This window comes from Mizuhopecten yessoensis, unplaced genomic scaffold, assembly GCF_002113885.1.
Source record: "Mizuhopecten yessoensis strain PY_sf001 unplaced genomic scaffold, ASM211388v2 scaffold10815, whole genome shotgun sequence".
In the NCBI taxonomy this organism is placed as follows: domain Eukaryota; kingdom Metazoa; phylum Mollusca; class Bivalvia; order Pectinida; family Pectinidae; genus Mizuhopecten; species Mizuhopecten yessoensis.
The window spans coordinates 90,032-109,785 of NW_018408735.1; the positions used below are offsets into that span (position 1 = coordinate 90,032).

Below are 19,754 nucleotides of genomic sequence, written 5' to 3' on the forward strand. Positions count from 1 at the left end.
CATAACGCCCCTTATTTTAACATAACGCCCCCTACTTTAACATAACGCCCCTTACTTTAACATAACGTCCCCTAACTTAACATAACGTCCCCTACTTTAACGTAACGTACCCTACTCTAACATAACGTCCCCAACTTTAACATAACACCCCCTACTTTAACATGACGCCCCTTACTTTAACATAACGTCCCCTACTTTAACATAACGTCTCCTACTTTAACATGACGCCCCTTACTTTAACATAACGTCCCCAACTTTAACATAACGCCCCCTACTTTAACATGACGCCCCTTACTTTAACATAACGTCCCCTACTTTAACATAACGTCTCCTACTTTAACATAACGCCCCCTACTTTAACATAACGTCCCCTACTTTAACATAACGTCCCCTACTTTAACATGACGTCCCCTACTTTAACATAACGCCCCTTACTTTAACATAACGTCCCCTACTTTAACATTACGTCCCCTACTTTAACATAACGCCCCCTACTTTAACATAACGCCCCTTACTTTAACATAACGTCCCCTAGTTTAACATAACGTCCCGTACTTTAACGTAACGTACCCTACTTTAACATAACGTCCCCTACTTTAACATAACATCCCCTACTTTAACATAACGTCCCCTACTTTAAGATAACGTCCCCAACTTTCACATAACGCCCCTTACTTTAACATAACGTCCCCTACTTTAACATTACGTCCCCTACTTTAACATAACGCCCCTACTTTAACATAACACCCCTTACTTTAACATAACGTCCCCTAATTTAACATAACGTCCCCTACTTTAACGTAACGTACCCTACTTTAACATAACGTCCCCTACTTTAACATAACATCCCCTACTTTAACATAACGTCCCCTACTTTAAGATAACGTCCCCAACTTTCACATAACGCCCCTTACTTTAACATAACGTCCCCTACTTTAACATTACGTCCCCTACTTTAACATAACGCCCCTACTTTAACATAACACCCCTTACTTTAACATAACGTCCCCTAATTTAACATAACGTCCCCTACTTTAACGTAACGTACCCTACTTTAACATAACGTCCCCTACTTTAACATAACATCCCCTACTTTAACATAACGTCCCCTACTTTAAGATAACGTCCCCAACTTTCACATAACGCCCCTTACTTTAACATAACGTCCCCTACTTTAACATTACGTCCCCTACTTTAACATAACGCCCCTACTTTAACATAACACCCCTTACTTTAACATAACGTCCCCTAATTTAACATAACGTCCCCTACTTTAACGTAACGTACCCTACTTTAACATAACGTCCCCTACTTTAACATAACATCCCCTACTTTAACATAATGCCACTACTTTAAGATAACGTCCCCAACTTTAACATAACGCCCCCTACTGTAACATAACCTTACTTGAACATAACGTCCCCTAATTTAACATAACGTCCCCTACTTTAACATAACGCCCCTTACTTTAATATAACGTCCCCTACTTTAACATAACGTCCCCTACTTTAACATAACGTCCCCTACTTTAACATAACGCCCCCTACTTTAACATAGCACATATTTGTTTTTGCTGTATTAGAGCAGTTTACATATAATAATAGTGATCAGCTGTTCAACATATAAACAATAACAAGCTGCTACACACACGTGAAACTGTTGATGGTATCTTTATAAAGAAAAACATTTTTTTAAACGAGGTTACGCATGCTATACCAAGGCCCACTACACATCATCTTACGTTATAGTTACTGGCGTCAGGCTTGTCAGATTGAACCTAATACACGCATGCGGAAATAAAGATGATATTCATTATGATGCACATCCAATCAGGTGACATTCAATTGAAAGTCGCCGTATCGCTATGAAGGAGTAACAGGGAAACAGCAGCCGGAATACTACAATACATCAGTGATAGACGTACAACTAGACTAATCGGGGTTTTAAAGTCTATATTTCGACAGATGAGCGTGACGATTGTCGTAAGTTTGAAAACAATTAAAAGTTTTATCAGTTTACTGTTTTTGTTGTCATCACCATAGCTATAAGAAATATAACCAATGTTTTTACGCATTTATTCATCATTCCCAGAATCAACTAACGAGCATTATATGTATACATCCGGGTCGTAAAACAGAATACGTTTATGTTGCAAAATATACATTCTTTTTATATGAAAAAGTAAAAAACAAAACCTGATCGATAATATGCGATTTAGGACGTGATTTCATATTAGTCACGATTATTCTGAGTTTGAAAATAATACTTTAATGCAAATACCAGACACGCCGAATGTGTGTGAGAGAGAAACGCCACAGTTAATGTTTCCGTATTTGAATATGCCAATTAAATTAGCGAAAATGACATTATTTGTTTAACAGTTCAATTGCGTTTATTCTTCCCGCTGTGCTGTTTCTACCTTACATTTTAACTTACATGCTTTATGTTGGCATTCTTATCAGAAATTATCTCGGGGAAACCGCAAATTCGTTGATATACAATGTTGGAATCGTAGATATCCATGTGACATCCACATCGAGTACAGAGAACAGTTCAGGGCAGATATTTAACATTTTGGAATAACTTCGAATGAAGTTTATTTTTTTGTTTATATTGCCGACGGTCGATTTGGGAAGGTTAACAGCAAAGGTATTGTTTTCTCATTGTTTAGTGTGATGACTTATGTAAATAGCAGCTTGGTATAAGGAGTTTCTTAAAAAGCCTTTATGTTAAGCATTGCTGTTATAGTGATAAATTATTGACGAAACCAAAAGCTTAGTTTTGATAGATTTTACATAAACTACTAGAAATAGTCTGTTGTAGCAAAACTGTGTAAATCTGTAACGTTATCAAGGATTCCAAAGGCATCTTTCCTCTTGTTTGTTATCTACGTTATTTTTGGAACATTTTAGCAATGAATTTTAATTTTCATTCTTTTGATCTGAAGTACCACGGTAGGGCTATAAATGAACAAAATCGATATATGATGCAGTAAATCTGGAAAAAACTCTAATGTGTCTGTCATTTCTGGTATTTCCGATGAATAATTTACACTGACAATCAGTCCCCGAAATTAGCCGAAGGCTTGTTCATGGAATTTATTCTGGTATTGGTTTACATGGAAAGCTAGTTTAAGAATACATTATCTGTTAATATATATCTCAAAGCTGTAAAACATTTTTTTTTAATTATGAACATCGGTTTTATATGTGCCTTCCTTTATCGCAATATACTAAATGTGTTTCCAGTATACTTAATGTGTTTCCAGTATACTAAATGTGTTTCCAGTATACTAAATATGTTTCCAGTATATTAAGTGTGTTTCCAGTATACTAAATGTGTTTCCAGTATACTAAATGTGTTTCCAGCATACTAAATGTGTTTCCAGTATACTAAATGTATTTCCAGTATACTAAATGTGTCTCCAGTATACTAAATGCGTTTCCAGTATACTAAGTGTGTTTCCAGTATACTAAATGTGTTTCCTGTATACTAAATGTGTCTCCAGTATACTCAATGTGTTTCCAGTATATTAAATGTGTTTCCAGTATACTAAATGTGTTTCCAGTATACTAAATGTGTCTCCGGTATACTAAATTTGTTTCGGTATACTAAATGTGTTTCGAGTATACTAAGTGTGTTTCCAGTATACTAAATGTGTTTCCAGTATACTAAATGTGTCTCCAGTATACTAAATGTGTTTCCAGTATACTAAATGTGTTTCCAGTATACTAAATGTGTTTCCAGTATACTAAATGTGTTTCCAGTATACTAAATGTGTTTCCAGTATACTAAATGTGTTTCCAGTATACTAAATGTGTTTCCAGTATACTAAATGTGTTTCCAGTATACTAAATGTGTTTCCAGTATACTAAATGTGTTTCCAGTATACTAAATGTGTTTCCAGTATACTAAATGTGTTTCCAGTATACTAAATGTGTTTCCAGTATACTAAATGTGTTTCCAGTATACTAAATGTGTTTCCAGTATACTAAATGTGTTTCCAGTATACTAAATGTGTTTCCAGTATACTAAATGTGTTTCCAGTATACTAAATGTGTTTCCAGTATACTAAATGTGTTTCCAGTATACTAAATGTGTTTCCAGTATACTAAATGTGTTTCCAGTATACTAAGTGTGTTTCCAGTATACTAAATGTGTTTCCAGTATACTTAATGTGTTTCCAGTATACTAAATGTGTTTCGAGTATACTAAGTGTGTTTCCAGTTTACTAAATGTGTTTCCAGTATATTAAATGTGTCTCCAGTATACTAAATGTGTTTCCAGTATACTAAATGTGTTTCCAATATATTAAATGTGTTTCCAGTATACTAAATGTGTTTCCAGTATACTAAGTGTGTTTCCAGTATACTAAATGTGTTTCCAGTATACTAAATGTGTTTCCAGTATACTAAATGTGTNACCGTAAACATGTAGCGCATCTTCGGTTTAAATAGCTATTAGTGGCCGATCACGTGATAACAGGTAAAACCCACAAACGTCGGCCTTGTCGTGTCAGTGAGTAATATAAGCGGAAACAGAGGAGGTCTGTAGCTAGGGGCCTGATCTGATAAATAGAAACCTTTACGTCGCCTTTTATCATTGTCAGATTGAAAAAATTTAAGTTGACGTATACATCGACACAGAATTTCAACCCAGGTGAAAAAATAGACAGTCGTCCTTGGTGAGAACTTTAAAGGCTAGGGAAGTGAGAAGGATTTGTAAACAGCACACTCTATTCATTTATTATTTTAAAAAATCTCCACTACTATTTTTTTTGTGTAAACCGTGTATTAACTGATATCTCACCGTGGCTGAAATCGGTCTACGTCCCGCTTGTACACCCCTTATACCAGTACATGCAGCTATTCTTCACTGGGGACCAATTCTGTGCCTATCTTGTATGGAACGGCATTCTTTCCAATAACTCCCCAAGAATAAATCTGAGGGGGCATAACTTGCTTTTAAAATGACATAACAAAATATACAAATGCTCCTGTGCAATGAATAACAAATCAAACAGTTTACAAAGCGATGAGATGCTATTAATAACACAAATATGTTATCAATTTAGCGGGACAACTCGCGACTTTTGGGTTTTAATGTTACTTTCATCATATGAATTTTCGAAAGGTTGTTTTCACACTGGGGAGCTTTCTGTATTCACTACAATCAGTTCAATGGATCTGTTTATTTCGAGTCAACTCATTAAACCGCATTCACAGAGAAATTTAATACCAAATTTTAAACCAATAATAGTCCCTTTAATATCAATAATTATTCTGAACCCCCCCCCCCAACTAATAACAGTCCTTTAAGAATAAATCTTTTTTATTAAAAAACCCATGTCAGTAGTGTAACTTTACATTCTGAGGACGTGTTTAATATATCCATTTTTAATTATTGACAACGTTTTGCATGTATCAGTAATTCAAATTCGTGTAATGTATTGTTCCCCGAATAACACTAGTGTATCTCTAATTTAGAAAGGTAAATATTGTGTGGAAATTAAAAGCAGATAGTGCATTTTAATGATTTAGTCGTAACATTCTACTGCTATTGAGATAAGGTATACAAATGTTTAACTTGAAAATGTGTTTAACCAATATGGAAAGTTAAATATCTTTTCAATAAAATTGATCCGATGCAGGTTTTTGGCAAATCTATCATTTTTATTTTGTCTTTCTATACTTTTTTCTTACATTAATTATTATTCTTTAAAGTTGAAAAATAACTTTATTCTTATGATTTTCTTGGTAACAAAGAGGGATTAAATATATGACTTTAGTACCATTTTTATGTTTATAATATCGACAATTCATCATTGTGAAACAAATAGAATAAAGTTTGTTGCAATTAACCTGATGTTTGAGCCACTGTTTTGGTAGGATGACTGGGCTATTGGTCAACAGGATACATTTATCTAAATATTCCGATACAAAGAGCACTCTTCGGTAGCACATGTAAATCAACTGTGATAATTGAACTCAAGAGTTGGGCTGAAACTAAAACATAATTTTAGTAAATATCAAGCGGTACCTTAAGCTAAATGTTCAGGAAAATAAGTTAGATAAAAGAATTTTTCGAAATCATTTATATTCCTACAGATAATTTAGAGCAATGTATTTCAATTTGAAATTAGAGGATCGGAACAGTTTTCTATCTCCTCTCTTGAAAACCTCTTGCATGAAAACAAATGTTGGCTAGAGGCGATATATTGTTCATCAAAAACGTTATCAACCGGAACATTGATTTAGAGACAATGTTTCTTCTCTATCAAGGCTTGCAAGTGTGATATTTAACAAACTAAAACACACTCCTAATAGCAACAAGAAAATGTAGCATGTGAATACTTAAGTGTCAATAACACCGTTATTCGGATTTAAAAGTGAAATATTTAAATACAAAATACAAGGAAGATAAAACCAGGTGTTCCGGAAGGGTTTGTGCCTTCAAGTTTAAGAGACCACTAGTTGTGGTACGGGATTCATTTGGTCTGTAAGAAGGCTTGTTGAGTTCTAGACGATAAAATTGTCCAACAAATGTGTCAAGTTTTTCCCCCATTCCGTACAATATCTTGTAGTGACTTATTCTTCTTAATGTGCTAGCACTAAAATTGGATTATTCTGCAAATACAGTGTACTTCAATGTTACAACAGGCACCTGTGTTACCTTAGGGCGACACAGAAATAGCATAAAGGCTATAACAAATGTTTATCAGTTTTGTGTATCTCGTGATCTTCATTCGACCGAGTATAGTTCCAAAGTTAAAACTACAGTAAATACTGATCATAGTATATAATTTTTGTTCAATTCCTAGTTTGGTTTACTACCATAATGATGTAACGCTACCTTATATGCCATCAATGCGCATATCAGAGAAACTAACTTGCACGCAAAAACTTAATGTTGATGGAGATGGTAACAAAGTCAATGGACCATGAAAGGTAGGCCGCATCCAGCATTTGATGCATGGGTTGATATGTACTACCAAAGAAAACTTAAACGCAAAAACTTAATATTGACGTCGTCGCCGGAAAAACAACACCTTAGTCTCGCTTCCACTTCGTGGCGGCGAGACAAATATGACCTGAATGTGAATCTAAAACTTCGTCAGTCTCCACCTGTCCACGTTGTTAGCAAGTCTGGATGTGTCCGGGAAGGGACCAGTTATTGCTGCCGGCTGCTGTCGAAAGCTTTTGATGATTACTATTTATCAACTACGTACAAGTTTGATGACCAATTACTAGCGGTCAAATGCTAGGTAATAATTGGAAAGATGCATTATCTGATTGCGGTAGATCTACTTCCACTTCGTTTCTTGATTTGAAATTATCTGAGGGAAATGTTTAAATGTGAAGTATATTGAATTAGACAATGAACAAATGTCCGAATATTAAACTGCCTTGTCATGCAAACTTCCCAACAATTATTGATCAATATAAGTGCACTTTAAGTAGGCGAGTCCTGTAATAATAAAATATCATAATAAAATAAGATTGGTAAAGATTTTATCATCGTTTGTCTCTTCTGTTCCTATTTTCTTTTCGCCATGTGCTACGGTTTTGATCATGTGTTGACAGTTTTCCTTTTAAACAGACCACTGTTAACCAATAAATAATACGGGAAATGAAATTTTCTGAGTAGAAAACTACAATCAAGTCAGACAATTTTACATCGGGACAGCGCAGAAGCACATCTCGCAAATATATATTAATACTTTTTGCCTAAAACTTGCAAATGAAGATACAAATATATTGTTTACAAAAATGACAGTAATTTATTTCAAATATCACTCTGCCTTGCAAAATCATGACCAGGTTTTCGCTCGTTACTATTTTTGTTTTTGACAGAAGGATATCACACCAACCTATCGATATTCCAAGGGCCACTGAACCATATTTAGACAAAACCTGGGTTTTTTCTGAGGAGGGGGATTTAGACTAGTCGTTTTCATCAAAGAAAGGTGACAATTCCTTCAAATATAATTGCTCCCTTAATTTCACATAAAATAACTGATATTTTATCCTTGAATAACAAGTACTACTTGCCTTTCACTTACGTTATGAAACATTTTGTCGGTACCAGTATTTAACCAGCAGCGAAGAAGTATTTCAAAGTAAAATGTCAAACGTATGCTCTTGTTACAAAACTTCGACGCTACAAGAAATGTGTTTTGAGTATTTTAGTTTTAACATGAGAATGATTTTACAATACGGGCCCTGACTTCAATTTGTCACATTGCGAAGTCTACCACGAGAATACTCATCCACTGTTTTCATTTGTGATATATACATTTTCAGCTAATTGACTAAAAAAAACTCATGTCACGTAGTACAGAGAAAGCTTGCCTTTCTGTACCACGTTTTCGGCTCTTGTTTTCAGTTTGTTAATAATAACCTTCAAGGTGAATATATTTTAACAAACCAGAAAATACGCTGCTATCACCGAAGACCAAATACTATTACTCGATCACCTGAGCATACTGTTTAACATTCCAATGTACTTCACGTTTGAAGGTCATTTCTTTGAACAAAATTCGATAGCCTTGTTATCCTAGCAAGCTACAGGCCAAATTTCACTACTTTATGCCTTACTGGTCTTTAGAAAAATTCGACTGGATTTTTATTTTTAACAAATTAGATCCCTGCAACCTAGAATGTAGGTCAATGGTATCTATTTTGACAAACTTGATTAACTTGCACACCAGTAATATCATTACCTCTGACGTTATGAATCTTTAAAGCCGTTTGAAGATTTTAACACGTTTGAGGCGTGCGTGGGTCAATCCATTTCCTAAAACACATTTGAGTCTGGGCTTTATAGGCCCCAATAAAAACGTTGTTTGAAGGGTTGATTTGTTATCAAACTTGGCAATGTCCTTGCCATTAACAAAATACAAAATCAAAAAGACGCTAGTCTCTGATTTTTCTGAGTATTCGTAATGTTTCATACAGTCTGTAAACTGTAATAGTTGTTTATCTAGCGTCACACTTCCACAATTGATACAATTTTGGCAGTTTGTTACAGAGATATTTAAAAAAAAAAATAGACACTGCATCCGAGACGTTTCTTGATTCTTGACAAAGATTACCCGTGCTGGTTCATTTTCATGAACGTTTTGATTCTCAGTAATTTGTTTTTTAAAATAGAACGCAAAAGTTCGGAGCGAGATTTCACCCGTTTTTCGGTCATGATTAGTACCCACAATGGCCAAATTGGTAATCCAGATCACAGGCTATTAAACTCGTTTTAATTTCTACTAGTTGACGTAATGATTGCAACAAAATATCTTGCTTTTATAAACACCACACTGAACTACAATTGTACATAAACTTTTATATTATCCGGTTTTAAGGACCAGAAATCAACATTTAAATATGCCAATAAGTTACCCCTCCTTAATCATCCAAAAGTCGACTTACGGTTTTTTCCCTGGTTTTCTGGCATATCTAATTTGAAGTCATTGTGTTCTCTGAAAAAGTGGCTGAAAAACAAAGCTATTTGTTGGAAATGATGAAAAACATCAATTTTATTAAACCATCAGACAAAATACAAAATCTATTCGAACCATTTTCTGACCGTATACCGATTTGGGTAGTGTACGGACCGTATACCGATTTGGGTAGTGCACGACTTGTGGTAGCGTGACGTTGATGTCACACTTTGTGTAATTCGTGTGAATCATCTTTATTATTCCTAACTGAATTTTAAATACCCTCTTTTATAACCACATAAACATAGTATAAGTGACTCTTAGCAGTCTATATTTCCATTTGCTCTGCATTGCCACTATATAACCTTATCAACGAAAATAGAAAGATACCAGATCATAATTCTCACATCATTCCCATTGGTGTAGTGATATGAAGAACATGTTGGTGACGTCCTGACTAAATGACGTCGTTTTGACCGATGATCAATTTAACTTGCAACAATTTATGTAGTTATGTTGTATAAAAGGTAAATATCCTCACGGAGGAATACATTGATTAAAATGTTGAAGTTAGATTAATGATTTTGTGTTTATTTCCACAAACTATATTGTTTTGCTGTGAACGGTCGCGTATACTCATGACGTCACAAGAGCAAGTCCCAATGACAGACAGCGCGAAATTTGACTTTAAAAATGCGATAACAGGTTGGAAATATAAGAAAAACTTGAATTAAAAACGGAAATATATATATTAAACTGCTTTCTTTGGAAAGTTATTGTCCTATAATTCTCACAGGATTGCAGAAAAATTAATCATAACTTGCTAACGCGCATTAATCAATTTGTCTGCTATCCTGTGAGATTTATAGGACAATAACTTTCAAAAGAAGCCAGATTAATGCTTAAATAAAGGAAACACACATTCTACATTTCATAGAATAATACCCTTTCCAGAACATTTTTGAGCTTCTTCCCTGCTCCAGTCTCAATAAGGAATGATTGTCTTCCATTTTGAATGATTTTTGTACACAACAACATGAACATCAGCAATGTTTGACTGTGTATATTATAGGTGTAACTGCCAGGTTTAAGAAGGGTGGAGTTAAGCCCCCTGAATAAATAATGTGTCTTCAATATGGTTCTTATTGTAAATAACCTAGTTATGTGCCTCAAAAGATTTATTCATAAGAACATGAACTCTTAAAGTGAACAATAACAAGCATAAATCGTTAAAGTATATCAGTATAAATAATAAAATGTGAGGTATTTGAAGTCTCGATATATTCGCTTCACGATTTTGCAGCATCACCGAGATCATATTGTAAAATGACTAATTCCAAACTTGAACAGGTTTGTGCACACATGGTCATTCAGAATGACTTTGTATGAACATGTAATCATAGGTTGGACTGGAACAGTTTGAACACTGCCTTGTGTCAATCACACTGAAGCAAGCATTGGTGAGCTAAATAGGATTTCATCAACGTATCAGCGCAGTAGTTCATATTAAACCATCATGAGTGGGTACAGATAAAATCATATTCCAGTATAAGACAATTCACTGGATGTTCACCATTTTATATACCAGTACATATCTAATTAAAAAAAAAATCAGGTACTGTACTCTTGAACCAACAAGCATTTTAATTTTGCCAAAAACCTTAACAATCAAAACAATAACAAAAATGTTTTATCTCATTAAGTTATCATTGCAAGCAATAACATGTCCATATTTTCTATAAAATTCTATATTTCACCTCTTCACAATTGTCTGAAAATAATAACAGGTAAATAAAGTTAAAGTTATGAAACACTGTCATCCGTAACAATCCAGCTGTTTATCAATATTGACATCACTGTGTAGTGTAAACAGCTGTCACGGTACAATTCACGCTTATTGGGATATTAATTGATGAAATAAATCATTAAATGAAGTTAATTTTTTCAAGTTTACAAAAATGTCACCTTTATCCTCACACTCCGTTAAAGTTGAAAATATAATCAAAGCAGCACTTCTATGATACAAAGACAATGTCACACACAGAAACTATCAAACTCAACATATACTTCCTACTTCAAACCTCCACAACGATAAATGGAATATTTTGTAGTGAAAATATTAACTGCAAATTTTTAATCATTGTAACGACTTCACCAATGCACTGTAATAAATGTGAAATGTAATTGTGATCTTGATCCATGTAAGGCAACAAGATTGATGTCGGAGCACTACAAGATTGAAGTCGGAGCACTATCTCTATCTGAATATCAATTTCAAGGACATGAGCTTGCTCCGACATAAATCTTGTAGTGCACAGACATCAATCTTGTATTGCTCCGACATCAATCTTGTAGTGCCCCGACATCAATCTTGTAGTGCACAGACATCAATCTTATAGTGCTCCGACATCAATCTTGTAGGGCACAGACATCAATCTTCTAGTGCTCCGACATCAATCTTGTAGGGCACAGACATCAATCTTCTAGTGCTCCGACATCAATCTTGTAGTGATACGACATCAATCTTGCTCCGACATCAATCTTTTAGTGCTCCGACATCAATCTTGTAGGGCACAGACATCAATCTTCTAGTGCTCCGACATCAATCTTGTAGTGCACTACAAGATTGATGTCGGAGCACTACAAGATTGATGTCGGAGCACTATCTCTATCTGAATATCAATTTCAAGGACATGAGCTTGAACCAAAACAAAACCACCAAGAACGTATTTGTATGTGAATGGAATATCCTGGAAAACTATATAAGTATGGCTCTTACATTCTGTAAGTCTACATATATGTATCATTTTTAAAAGAACATAAATAATTAACTGTACAGTTGGTAATATTCGCAGGGGATTTAATTTCGCTACATTTGTGGTCACAAAAGATAAGTGCGAAATTAAATGCCCAGCAATTATTTATACTATGAATGATAATCTTTGTAGATAGATCCTGATTGTAATGCAAGTAGCCATTAAATGTCACTAAAGTTTCTGACTGTCCCAGATTTAATCTGAATGTCTCTCAGTTGTGCTGTCAACAGATTGAAATAATGTTTAATTCACTTATTACCTTCCTCAAAGTCACTCTCTGGAGAGAAGGTATCACCGAAATGGTTGTCAATGGAGGGATAGCGCCACCTTATTCTGGCCACCACACAGCTGGGAGGTTTGGGTACCTCTATTTCCCCTTTACCAAGGTTGTGCCATTGCCACAAGATGAAGCAGCGATACGCTTGTCGTCTGTATTGTGCGTTGGAGACATTGCCGAGCTCTGAAAAGCTTTCAGCTGGTAACCCTAAGTCTAGTATACCCATGAGAAGGTGGTCTGGCCTGAGACACACACTGCGAAACATGGGGTGAAAACTGAGGCAGGGTTTCTGAGCACAGCACATCTCCATACTGCTGTTGTCCATCTCTACACACTGGGTACAAGAGCACCATTTAGGGGGCGTGTCGATCTGGACTCGATGGTAGGGGGCGTTGTCTGGGCTTACGTACGACTCCACATGGACAGGGTCATCTTCCAGCATCTGTAGCAGCGTGCTCCGTGCATTTTCAAGCGACATCCCCATTATTTCTTGCTGAAACAATTACAATGAGACATCCATAAATTTGCTTGTTTGGAATGTTATGCTCACTAATATATATCATATTAAATGATGTAAGTTATGCTAGTATGCAGTATAACTTACATCATTTAATATGCTCAATAATATATATCATATTAAATGATGTAAGTTATGCTAGTATGCAGTATAAACCGGCATAATAATTAACCCGGTGCCAGCCAACCTAGTCCACCAGGTGTTTTGTGTTAAGTATCAAATAAGTTTAACACAGTACATGTTTTATCAAAATGGTTCAATAGGTGAATATAAACTGACCATAAAAACTACCTAAAATCTTGTTTTTTATATAAATATAGCCTAATGGACCAAGCTGCTCTGCAGACTGAGGCCATAACTTTTATCTATACCCTGTTGAGTGTTCATTTCCTTTGTCAGTGACCCCTTCATCATCAACAATAGAGCAGTCCTTTAAACGTCTCAGTTTATTACTCTTGTTTGATCCCATCCTGGTGTGGGGGAACATTATCTTCATTTATACAACATTTAAGTCTCCTTGCTAAGTAGGCAATCAAACAACATCCCTATTTCCCTATTTGGCCGCAAGGAAATGGAGCATTTTTCTTATATGATATTGAATTCGGTTTCCAGGGTACCCCATACCAAATTAGGTCAAAATTCTTTTCCCTAATTCTAGAAGATGGTATTATCGGGTAAATATGTACATTTCATTACTGCAGCCCCACTCCCCTAACCCTAAGGCACCTTTGAAACTTCTTAATTAATGACCACAAAATGTAAGTCTAACTGACTTTAATTTTGCTACAATTTTATGACAACTGGCTTGTTTGACCTGTATTTTTTATGACGATTATCATCTCAGCTGTATTTTTAAGACACTATAAGATTACTTCCTCATCTACATTCTTATGACAACTGCATAAAATTTCATTTGTATTCTGTAGGGAAACTGATTACAATATCTAACGAAGATTTTTATGACAACTAGCTTACCATTATTATAAAAACGAATCATTGTAATCTTGTCTTATTTCAGGACAACTTTGTAAGCATAGCATAATCTCACCTGCATTTTCAGGACAACTGAATTTTCTTGAAAGACTTCCAGCTCTGCTTCTCTGTTCAGCTGTTCATTGAGTGATAATTCGTCTGGATTAATCCGAATGTTACGAATACTTTTGGCAGCATATGGAGATCCTTTGCACCTTCTCATCCTCTTCTTCTTCTTTTTAACTTGTCTTAAGGGTTTGAAATTGCCCTGACAGAAAGGTGAATGTCAAATATATTACTTCTTTGAAGATTTATATTGCCTAGAATTTTATTTTGCTTTGGAGTTTTGACTCATACATGTACCAAACTTAAATCACATGTATTTACAGCAGAACAGATGTATGTTCTAACTTCTTTGATCATAAACTGTCTGCTAATGATGCATTCACTAAAAGGTAAGAATTGTAAATATGCCTTTGACACATCTCCGAGTCCCTGACAACTTAAACTCACCTCCGAGTCCCTGACTACTTTAACTCACCTCCAAGTCCCTGACAACTTTAACTCACCTTCGAGTCCTGACTACTTTAACTCACCTTCGAATCTCCGACAACTTTAACTCACCTTTGAGTCCTGACTACTTTAACTCACCTCCGAGTTCCTGACCACTTTAACTCACCTTCGAGACCTGACTACTTTAACTCACCTTCGAGTCCTGACTACTTGAACTCACCTCCGAGTTCCTGACCACTTTAACTCACCTTCGAGTCCTGACTACTTTAACTCACCTTCGAGTCCTGACTACTTTAACTCAACTCCGAGTCCCTGACTACTTTAACTCACCTCTGAGTTCCTGACTACTTTAACTCACCTCAGAGTCCCTGACTCCTTTAACTCACCTCAGAGTCCTGACTGCTTTAACTCACCTCCAAGTCCCTGACAACTTTAATTCACCTTCGAGTCCTGACTACTTGAACTCACCTCCGAGTCCCTGACTCCTTTAACCCACCTCAGAGTCCCTGACTACTTTAACTCACCTCCGAGTCCCTGGCTACTTTAACTCACCTCAGAGTCCCTGACTCTTTTAACTCACCTCAGAGTCCTTGACTCCTTTAACTCACCTCAGAGTCCCTGACTATTATAACCCACCTCAGAGTCCCTGACTACTTTAACTCACCTTCGAGTCCTTGACTCCTTTAACCCACCTCAGAGTCCCTGACTACTTTAACTCACCTTCGAGTCCTTGACTCCTTTAACTCACCTCAGAGTCCCTGACTATTATAACCCACTTCAGAGTCCCTGACTACTTTAACTCATCTCAGAGTCCCTGACTACTTTAACTCATCTCAGAGTCCCTGACTACTTTAACTCATCTCAGAGTCCTTGACTCCTTTAACTCACCTCAGAGCCCCTGACTACTTTAACTCACCTCCGAGTCCCTGACAACTTTAACTCACGTCCGAGTCCCTGACAACTTTAACTCACCTCAGAGTCCCTGGCTACTTTAACTCACCTCCGAGGCCCTGGCTACTTTAACTCACCTCCGAGTCCTTGACTCCTTTAACTCACCTCAGAGTCCTTGACTCCTTTAACTCATCTCAGAGTCCCTGACTACTTTAACTCACCTCCGAGTCCCTGGCTACTTTAACTCACCTCAGAGTCCTTGACTCCTTTAACTCATCTCAGAGTCCCTGACTACTTTAACTCATCTCAGAGTCCCTGACTACTTTAACTCATCTCAGAGTCCCTGACTACTTTAACTCACCTCCGAGTCCTTGACTCCTTTAACTCACCTCAGAGTCCCTGACCACTTTAACTCACCTTCGAGTCCTGACTACTTTAACTCACCTTCGAGTCCTGACTAGTTTAACTCAACCTGACTCCTTTAACCCACCTCAGAGTCCCTGACTACTTTAACTCACCGCCGAGTCCGTGGCTACTTTAACTCACCTCCGAGTCCCTGGCTACTTTAACTCACCTCAGAGTCCTTGACTCCTTTAACTCACCTCAGAGTCCCTGACTACTTTAACTCCCCTCCGAGTCCCTGACAACTTTAACTCACCTCAGAGCCCCTGACTACTTCACCCCCGAGTCCCTGGCTACTTTAACTCACCTCCGAGGCCCTGGCTACTTTAACTCACCTCCGAGTCCTTGACTCCTTTAACTCACCTCAGAGTCCTTGACTCCTTTAACTCATCTCAGAGTCCCTGACTACTTTAACTCACCTCCGAGTCCTTGACTCCTTTAACTCACCTCAGAGCCCCTGACTACTTTAACTCACCTCCGAGTCCCTGGCTACTTTAATTCACCTCCGAGTCCTTGACTCCTTTAACTCACCTCAGAATCCCTGACTACTTTAACTCACCTTCGATTCCTTGACTCCTTTAACCCACCTCAGAGTCCCTGACTACTTTAACTCACCGCCGAGTCCGTGGCTACTTTAACTCACCTCCGAGTCCCTGGCTACTTGAACTCACCTCAGAGTCCCTGACTACTTTAACTCACCTCCGAGTCCCTGACAACTTTAACTCACCTCAGAGTCCCTGACAACTTTAACTCACCTCAGAGTGCTTGACTCCTTTAACTCACCTCAGAGTCCCTGACTACTTTAACTCACCCCCCTGACTCCTTTAACTCACCTCAGAGTCCCTGACAACTTTAACTCACCTCCGAGTCCCTGGCTACTTTAACTCACCTCCGAGTCCTTGACTCCTTTAACTCACCTCAGAGTCCCTGACCACTTTAACTCACCTTCGAGTCCTTGACTCCTTTAACTCCTTCGAGTCCTGACTTCCCTGACTACTTTACCTCACCTCCGAGTCCTTGACTCCTTTAACTCACCTTTGAGTCCCTGACAACTTTAACTCACCTCAGAGTCCCTGACTACTTTAACTCACCTCAGAGTCCCTGGCTACTTTACCTCACCTCCGAGTCCCTGACTCCTTTAACTCACCTCAGAGTCCTGACTGCTTTAACTCACCTCCAAGTCCCTGACTACTTTTACTCAACTCCGAGTCCCGGACTACTTTAACTCACCTCAGAGTCCTCGACTCCTTTAACTCACCTTTGAGTCCCTGACTACTTTAACTCACCTTAGAGTCCCTGACTCCTTTAACTCACCTCAAGAGTCCTTGACTCCTTTAACTCACCTCAGAGCCCCTGACTACTTTAACTCGCCTCCGAGTCCCTGACAACTTTAACTCATCTCAGAGTCCCTGGCTACTTTACCTCACCTCCGAGTCCCTGACTACTTTAACTCACCTTAGAGTCCCTGACTCCTTTAACTCACCTCCAAAGCCCTTGACTCCTTTAACTCACCCCCGAGTCCTGACTACTTTTACTCAACTCAGAGTCCCTTACTACTTTAACTCACCTCCGAGCCCTGACTACTTTTACTCAACTCAGAGTCCCTTACTACTTTAACTCACCTCCGAGCCCTGACTACTTTTACTCAACTCAGAGTCCCTGACTACTTTAACTCCCCTCCGAGTCCCTGGCTACTTTAACTCACCTCCGAGTCCCTGGCTACTTTAACTCACCTCAGAGTCCCTGACAACTTTAACTCACCTTCAAGTCCTGACTACTTTAACTCACCTCCGAGTCCCTGACAACTTTAACTCACCTCCGATTCCCTGACTCCTTTAACTCACCTCCGAGTCCTTGACTCCTTTAACTCACCTCCGAGTCCTGACTACTTTTACTCAACTCAGAGTCCCTGACTACTTTAACTCACCTCCGAGTCCCTGACAACTTTAACTCACCTCAGAGCCCCTGACTACTTTAACTCACCTCCGAGTCCCTGACAACTTTAACTCACCTCAGAGTCCCTGGCTACTTTACCTCACCTCCGAGTCCCTGGCTACTTTAACTCACCTCCGAGTCCCTGGCTACTTTAACTCACCTCCGAGTCCCTGTAGCGACATTCGTTGTTGTTACATCCTAAACAGCCTGTTAATTTACACTGACACTTCCCACAAGTTCCTGTCCTGTGGCACGGACAACAGGGATTATCCAGCTTCTGCAAAAACAAATAGTAAAATAGATACAGTGAAACCTGTCTAAAAGTGTCCAGTTAGGACTCATTAATAAAAATTTAGACATTCATAATGTTTAATTTACTGACCGGTCACTATATAAGCATATGTGATATAAAAAGATTAAACACAAGGGATGACAAAGTGTCTTTTAAAGGTTGAAATTAATTCACAAGTTAGATAAATGCATTACCAAACATTTTGAGTAAGGGAAACTTTTTCATTCAAAACATTCATATTATGTCCAAATACACTTTTTCAATCAACTTTACCTTCCAACTTGACAGAAACAAGCGCAAAGAATTATGATAATAATTACTCTATTTAGCATGATGGCGAAATACAATGTGAATCAGCGTTGTTTGGTATGGTCAAATGAAAGGGCATGAGAAAGCCTGTAGCAGTTTTGTGGAATGAAAACAATTTTGATTGTGGAAACATTGTTCCAAAGAACATACCGGAACCTTGAAGATGGGATGGTTTTGATGGACTTCAGTTCTGGGCACGGTCACATATATACGTCTCTCTTGACGAAGTCTCATTTTGAACTTTTGTATTAGCCCCAAACCACATTTGAGGTTTTTTGACATCTCAACTCTTTTCTTTTTGGTATCAGCCTGCAAAGGACAAATACATCTTATTAAATAAAAACACAAGCACAGAATTACAAAAAAGGTATAAAACACACATAACAATCCAGGACAACTTTGTCCATACAAAACAAGTAGTCTTCTGAATGCTTATATTAGGCTCCAGTCCTCACGGCAAGCTCAAAGCATCAACATTAAGCTCAGGTTATTTTTATTGACTGACTAGTTTCAACACTAAAGTTGACGTAATTCCAACCAACTTTGAATTATTTCTTCTGAAATTAAACCAAAAGACGTCCAGGTGATCTTTTTTCCTGCACCTTGTAAAATTCAAGTAAGCTTTAAGGCTTCTCCAAAAGAAAAATACCCCTTTTGTTTTTTCTGGTGATCTCTAATGCCTAGAACTGTTAATCATCAAAGAGTTATACCCCTTTGATTGTACCTAATTAAGATCTAATTCTAGGACTGTTATTTTTGCAAGAGTTATATCCCTTTGATTTTACAGCCGATCTAATAAGATAATTAAAAATGTTGCATCACTAAACTGTCTATTGATTGTGAAAACAACTAATAATATGTCATCAACATCAGATAAGGGGTCATCAACATCAGATAATATGTCATCACCATCAGATAATATGCCATCAACATCAGATAATATGTCATCAACATCAGACAATATGTCATCAACATCAGATACAGTTAGAATTACGCCCAAGTATCCACCTAGGTTCAGTTCGTTCTGCGTGCGGCTTGCGTGCGGTTAGCGGTAGTCTAGCGTCTAGAAAGCGATCGTTCACCGTTCGAGCACCGTTCGTATGTTTCGTCTGTTTGGTTCGTATCAGCTAAATCGTTCCGTTCGGTTATTTCGACCGTCCCTATCGTCCAATTATTTCATTGGGTCGTTTAGTTCGGCTACTCCGTCCGGCTGTTCCGTCCGGCTGTTTAGTTCGATCGTCTAACTTACTCCGTCTTTTTGGGTTAGGATGCGCACGCAGTTTATCAATTCATTATGATAGAACTGCAGAATATCTCACGTTTATCTTCAGAATTACGAACCTCAATTATCAGATACAGTGACAAAGGCTACGCTATTAGAAAGATTATTCGTT

At 37.5% G+C, this 19,754-nt stretch overlaps 1 protein-coding gene across 1 annotated transcript in view; it reads right to left on the reverse strand.

The window, feature by feature from the left end:
- Positions 1–12,055: 12,055 nt before the first annotated feature.
- Positions 12,056–19,754, reverse strand: part of LOC110462629 — a 23,505-nt gene continuing 15,806 nt past the window's right edge. The window contains exons 9-12 of the mRNA XM_021516683.1: positions 18,511–18,669; positions 17,920–18,036; positions 14,095–14,286; positions 12,056–13,022 (exon numbers count right to left, since the gene is read on the reverse strand). Coding sequence (XP_021372358.1) covers positions 12,501–13,022; positions 14,095–14,286; positions 17,920–18,036; positions 18,511–18,669 — 990 coding nt within the window. The 3' untranslated portion in view covers positions 12,056–12,500. The remainder of the gene's footprint in view (positions 13,023–14,094; positions 14,287–17,919; positions 18,037–18,510; positions 18,670–19,754) is intronic.